The sequence below is a fragment of the Lolium rigidum genome, chromosome 1 (assembly GCF_022539505.1).
Source record: "Lolium rigidum isolate FL_2022 chromosome 1, APGP_CSIRO_Lrig_0.1, whole genome shotgun sequence".
NCBI lineage: Eukaryota > Viridiplantae > Streptophyta > Magnoliopsida > Poales > Poaceae > Lolium > Lolium rigidum.
Window position 1 is genome coordinate 4,646,596 of NC_061508.1, and position 6,764 is coordinate 4,653,359.

The following is a 6,764-nucleotide window of genomic DNA, read 5'->3' on the forward strand; positions in this document are numbered from 1 at the left end:
TCTCCGCTCGGCCATGAACGACACACACGCAAGAACGACTTCTCCGCCAACAAATACTTTGCCAAGATGAAGTGCATTGCTTCCGAGCTTGATGCTGCCGAGAAGCCTCTCGATGATGATGAGCTGATCTACCACGTCCTCCATGGCCTCGGTAGCCATTACAACAATCTTTGCACCGCCGTAAACGCCAAGCCGGGCACCACTCTCGATGGCCAAGAAAGCAATGCAGCTGTGATCGAACAAAGGCCATCTAGCTCAAGCTTATCTTCAGATTTTTCTAAATTTCAATGTATGTATACAGTAAATAACGTTTACATACATATAAATTTTAACAAACCTAAAGCATCTATTTATAGACAAAGATAGTGATATGTAATCTATGATTCTTTGCGCCAAAAAAAAATCGTCACCCCGACTAGCAAAAGGTCTGGTTTTTTTTTTTTTGAGCATAAAGGTCTGGTAATCTTGCTTCACCATGCTTTAGCATCACTATTATCAACCGGGCTGCAGATAAGCGGCCCAACTAACTACATGCAGGCCTCCACGAAAGGCCCAACATCCGAGTCACGCACGACACGAGCCTTCTCCGTGGAACCACGTCACTGGTCCGACCTGCCTCCCTCCCATTGGCCGGCGCCACCACCCTCCGGTCACGCCCCCATTGCTCTCCGATCACGCGCCTCCGTCCCAACCGACGGCGCAGATCTCACCCGCCACCGCTTCAAGTCCGCAGCCACTGACCCACCCCGGAGTGCGGCGGCAGCGAGCGGAAGGAGAAGATGGCGCCGAGAGGAAGCAGCGCCATGGTGGTGGCGGTTGCCGTCGTGGTCCTGTCAGGCCTCCTCCTCCAGGCCCCACCTGCGGCAGAGGCGGCGGGGCAGAAGAAGCCGGCGACGGCCGCGAGGCGGGAGGACGTCCCGTACATCCGGTGCCAGGTCTGCGAGCGGATCGCGCGGGAGATCTCCGCGCAGGTCGCCGCCAAGCAGCAGGCGCTGCCGCCCTCCAAGAAGGTACTGCTCTTCTTCCTCTGCTGCTGCTGCGCGCGCGGCGTCTGGTCTGGTGGGCGAGTTTGGAATTGGAGCTGGCTGATGAGTTGGGAGTTTGTGTGCGGGGCTGCAGGTGCCGGAGATCGAGATCATCGACATCGCGGAGAATGTGTGCAACCTCAAGAAGCAGGAGGCGGACTGGATGCTCCGGATCGACATCGTGGAGAAAGGCGATAAGCTCGAGGTAAAATTGTACTCTCTTCTCTTTGGCTGGAGTTGATGCGGACGTTCTGGATGCTTGCTCTAGTTCGGTGCGGCCACTGGCACTCACTGGGGATGACCAGCTATGTACTGGTGCTGCACGTCCGGGCGCCTGAAGATCTTAAATCCTCTTCGCTGCCACTAAGTGCTATCCTAAGGATTCACAAATAATAAATAGAAAGAGAAGACAAGTAACTGAACTATTCAAATGGAGCAGTAATCAAACACATTTTAAACACTCTAAATGATAGTATTAACTTCAGTATTTAATTTTGGCATGTTCCATTTTCTTAAATATTTAAGTTAGCCAGGTTAGTGACTCTTTTAGATGATACAAGTATGGCTACATATAGCTAATGAGCTTTTCCCTTGGATATGCTAATTGTTTTTTCTTTTCAAACAAAAGTCATCTTCCATAAGGGCATGTACATTGGTTTAGACAGGTAGTTGTCTAGACGATACTATAGACAACATATACACCAATCTATGTGTTGTAACAGGTCTATTTGTAGCCATAACTGTATGTGAATACAAGTTACAGACATCATCCATACAACAACAAATTAGTGTCTATAAGCTGTCTGTAACTGTCTATAACCTTACAACCTTACAGACAACCTCACTCTCTTCTCATTATCTTTCTTTCACATCAGGAAAAGTACCTATAACCACTCTTTACAGAAAGCTTTATCAGCACCATAGTGCATGCCCTAAGTATAATTGATTGAGCCATTTCAGGTCAATATGGGTTTACATGTAAGCTTGCTACTCAAATAAAAGTTATATATCTAATTCTGCTTGGTACATCATTATATGTAGTTGGTGATACTTGCAAAAGCGCACAGTTGCAAGCATGTTCTAATACATCAAACTATTTTGCAGCTTGTGGACCAAGATGAGGAGGGACACTGCAATTCAGAATGCAAGACCATTGAGCGTGCATGCCAGGAGGTGAAGATCATGCTTATCTAGTTTATTATGTGTTTGTACGAGTAATTATGAACATACTAAGATTTTGGTTTCTTTATAGGTCATAAAGTTTCTTGAATTCAGCATCACTGTTTAGTATATGATATTATTATTGTAGTCATCTGGAATAGATCATGGTTTATCTATGCCAACTACTCAAATTAGTGAGGTTTTCTCTCCAGAATTTATTAGCGGATAATCAATAAGGTGTTACATTATTTCTATTAAATTATGTGAAATTATGTACTCAACTGAACAAAATTCGTTGCAGGTGATGGGTTATGCTGATACAGATGTTGCTGAATTTGTCTACACAAATAAGCCGTCACTTGATCAGCTGATAAAGTTTGTCTGCAAAGATATTACCAAAGCATGTGCTGCAGCTCCACCACCAGTTCCAAAAGTAAGCAATCTCTATCTCTTTTTCTAATCTCTTAAATAGGTTATTATCTATGAATATGTAGCAAGTCCCTAGTAGCGTACCACTTTCGTGTGAACTAATCGGAAAATTAGGGAAAACTTAAAACGGAGGCCGAGCTACACGTAGCCCTTCATTTGTAAATACTCAAATTCGTATTTCAATCAAAAAATCCAAAATAAAATTCTAGAGATAGGCAATGATATATACTACAATGGTGTAAATCTCAATACAAACTACTTCATATTCTGGGCTACACAAAATAACAAATTCTGAAATTTTTTATAGTGAATAGTGCACATTTCAGGACTATAAAATTGTCAGATATTGTCAATTTTGTGTAGCCTAGAATACAAATCAGTTTGCGTTGAGATTTTACACCGTTGTAGAATACATCATTGACTACCTCTAGAATTTTTTTTCGATTTTTTCTTTGAACTTAGAATACGAAATCTGAGGGTTTGAAAATAAAGAGCTACATGTAGCTCGGCCTCTGAAATGTCACACTAAATTTCATCATATCAGTGCCTCTTTCACACCTTTAAGCCCATCCACTGAGTACTTCTTGTACTCCCTCCGATCCGAAAAAATTGTCGAGCGGTTAATACAAATGTCGTTTGACAATTAAACCCTTCTAAAATCTGAAAAACGGCGGATCCCCTGCTCGCTATCCAGGTGGTCGGCTGACCGTCGCCGGCGTGCAGGTACCTGCACTGGACTATCTCGGCCACGCGCGGGACGCGGGCATACGAACTCGACGGGCGCCACGCACCTGCACGCGCGCGCCGGCAAGGAAGCCCGCCATGCGGGCATGCTTTCTAGGCGGAGGTGCCCTCACATCGGCGAGGATGGGCCGGCAGCATCGATTTGACAGGGGAGAGCGGCGGCTGTCATACTGAGGGAGGAGGGGACGTCCAGATTCGGCGCAGCGCCAGCGAAGCCCAGCCGGAGTCGTTCCGCCGGAGCCTCGTCGTCCTCGACGCGTTGCAAGAAGCTGAGCCGCCAGGAATTCTTCATGGATGAAATAAGGCGCGGGAAGGACTGCCGGCGATGACGGGGGGCTTGAGCGGCCGGTGAGGATGGTCAGAGGCGGGGCGGGTCGGCGGGATTGGCTCGGGATCCAGGTCTGATGGATGGGTCATGGGAGAAGTTAGAATGGGGAACGAGGGAGACGAGTGGGTCGCGTCTCGCGTGCGTCTCCTCACTTTTTTTTACTTTTTTCCATGAGACTGGATCGTGGGCTGAGGAGAAAACAAATGCAAGGTTGTTTTTATAAGATAGCGCGTCCGACGCTTTTTCCGGATCGGAGGGAGTAGTGATGTTCAACCAGGGAATATGCAAGATAGCTTCAATATTTGGGGTACTTGCATTTTAGTAAAAATAGCAGCAAAGTTTCATACAGGTTGAATATGGACATGGGTGTTATACTAGTCTTACTTGAGCTTTATCTGTTATTTTCACAGGCCCTCAGCTCAACATTAGTTAGTAGGCCTGTTTAGCTTCATCTGGCTCTTTTAATTCATGTAAAGTTAAATATATGGTATTAATTTCGAAACACTACCTCCTAGAAATACATATATTGATATGTGTACTTTGTAGTAAATTCACGTTTTTTCCTTAATTACATGTTGCAATTTTAATAGAAATAGCATATAAGACAGACATAGACTACAAGAAACCCTTCCTAAAAGTAAAAGGAAAAGGAAAAGAGTTCAGTAGCAATTTCTGCCATGTAATGAAGGAGTACTTTACAGAATCAAGACATGATTGGATATAATTCATGTCTGGATGCTTTGCTTGTAGAAGTTGATTAATTGCTGCTCAGAAGCATCTGGGTGTGAAGCTTTGGTATATGATGAACATTTGCATGCCATTTCTGACACGCGTCAATCGTAAAAATTGCAGGATCGGGTCCCTGGAGAGCCCTTTGCTGCGAAACCATCAAAAGATGCTGAGATGGAGAAGATAATGAGATCAATGGAGGTAGATACTTTTGCTGTAATATATGTAACTTCATACAAGTATATGTGAAGATTCAAATCTTACAATGCACTATTAATGATGACAGGGCATCCCAGGTGCACCGAACATGAAGATGTACTCTAGAGACGATCTGATGAAGAACAACTTTGGTGCTGATGAAGGTGGCGATGATGATGAAGATGACGATGAAGACGAGGAGGATAACTTCCCCAAGAACTTGGTAAATTTAGCAACTTCTCATCTAAATATGTTTATGTGAACTTTTGGTGTTTAGTCACGTGTTCCTTGCAGGGAAAAGTTCTAAAAAATAAGGGTCCACAAAAGAAAGATTTGAAGCAACAGGTTGTGAAACAGATCCAGGATACCGGCAAAAAATTGAAGGGCCATGTGAGCAAGGTGTCAAAAGTGGTAAAGAAATGGTGGCAAGGGAAGAAGAAGCCCGCAAAGTCTGGCAAAACTGAGCTATGAAGACCACAATATTCCTAAATCGGTCCAGTAAATTGATGTCCCATCCAGAACGTTGGTAGAGAAAGAACATGACATGTACGATGATTTTAAGAAGCTTTTAGTGTATACTAGTTGAGAAAGTAGACTCTGTAGTTGAAGCAGGCTCATTCACGAGAAATAGTTAGATCATCGGCTGTCTTATGGCTTCTGGAGTTGAAGTAGACAATGTTGCTGAAGTCGCAGTTTGATTTTTTGTGTATGTGATATTGTAAATGAACGGTCATACTGTTAAGTTAGATCATCGGCTGTCTTTCGGTTTCTGCCGCTGTAAGTTAGTGAAAGTCTGAAATTGGCACATCAGACATATCACATAACCGAGCACACGAAATAAATATTGCAATCATTCTTTTTTTTTTTCCCTAAACAGTAGCTATAAACATGACGAGTACATGACCTCAGCTTGATTACCGCCAGTCTCGTGGAGGATATACGATCACCGTATCATACAGTGCTGACATTGAATGCTCATTACAAGCTAAAGCTGGAGATTGTTATATGGTAAATGCTTGCGTTCGGCCGATCGATCAATTGGCGTCCGCGGATCGGTCCCTCCTGCTACGCCGATCGGTCCCTCCTGCTCGCGCTCGCGGTGGCATCGCGTGCTTTTGCCTGCCTCGCGCGGTGTAGTCGCTAACTTTTTCTTTCGCGCATAGCTGCTTGCATGCAACTCACACTCTAGCTTCCTGCTCTCGCATGCAGAGCACACATGTTCACACGTATTGGACCACATCTGCTGCAGGCCGGAGTCGCGGAGACAGACGGCAGCGCCGCAACGGCAAGACTCAAGAGCCCTAGGCGGCAGCGTCGCAGCGAGATGGGAGATAGAGGCGGCAGGGCAGATGGAGTTTAGATCAATGGTAATCGATCGCTAGAAACACCACGTCCAGGACTGGAGGCGTTTCCTATATGCCGACCAGGTCGGCGCCTGCACCGCGCCGCACACCCCCGCGCGCGGTGTGGGCCGGCCCGGTTAGGCGATTTTTCCTATTTCTCTTTTTTCCTTCTCCTTTTCTTTTTCGTTTTCTGTTTTCTTTTTTCCCTTTTCTGTTTTCTTTTCTGTTTTCTTTTTTTTTTCTCTCGTTTAAAAATAATTTTCGAAAAATTTTAAATCTGAAAAATGTTCAAGTTTGACAAAATTTGTACGAATTTCGAACTTTGAACAAATTTTCATTCTTGAACAAATTTTCAAATTTGAACGAATTTTAAAATTTGAATAAATTTGAAGTTTTGAACGAATTTAAATTTGAACGAATTTCAATATTGGAACAAAATTTAATCTTGAACGAATTTCCAAATTTTGGATGAATTTCGAAATTTGAACAAATTTAAATTTTGAACGTTTTTTGAATTTTGAACATTTTTTACATTTTGGACGATTTTCAAATTTTGAACGAATTTAAAATGGAACATTTTTAAAATCTGTAGACCGAAAAAAAAACCCTGTAAAATGTTAGTTTTTAAAAATAAAACTATAAACAGAAAAAGGAAAAAGGAAAAAAATAAGAAAACGAAAAAGAAAAAGAGGTTACCTAATGGGCCGCGGCCCAGTTACAGCCGCCGGGTCGGAGGGGTGTGCGGTGCCCCGTACCTACCGACCCGGTCGGCATATAGCGGAAATTGCTCCCTAGCGCGCGCGCGTC

General features: G+C 44.0%; 1 protein-coding gene across 1 annotated transcript; it reads left to right on the top strand.

Moving 5' to 3' along the window:
- Positions 1–753: 753 nt before the first annotated feature.
- On the top strand, positions 754–5,382 carry LOC124666405 (nucleophosmin-like). Its single transcript, XM_047203744.1, has 7 exons — positions 754–1,010; positions 1,120–1,230; positions 2,130–2,198; positions 2,488–2,619; positions 4,540–4,617; positions 4,703–4,837; positions 4,909–5,382. Exons 1-7 carry the CDS (start codon positions 780–782, stop codon positions 5,083–5,085), a joined length of 933 nt encoding a protein of 310 aa, XP_047059700.1. The 5' UTR covers positions 754–779; the 3' UTR covers positions 5,086–5,382.
- The last annotated feature ends 1,382 nt before the right edge of the window (positions 5,383–6,764 follow it).

Bases quoted from the DNA above. Each gene is read 5' to 3' on its own strand.
- LOC124666405 (XM_047203744.1), top strand. From the start codon at position 780: ATGGCGCCGAGAGGAAGCAGCGCCATGGTGGTGGCGGTTGCCGTCGTG. The intron at 1,011-1,119 runs GTACTGCTCTTC...GCGGGGCTGCAG, and splicing joins CGCTGCCGCCCTCCAAGAAG to GTGCCGGAGATCGAGATCAT. The intron at 1,231-2,129 runs GTAAAATTGTAC...ACTATTTTGCAG, and splicing joins AGAAAGGCGATAAGCTCGAG to CTTGTGGACCAAGATGAGGA.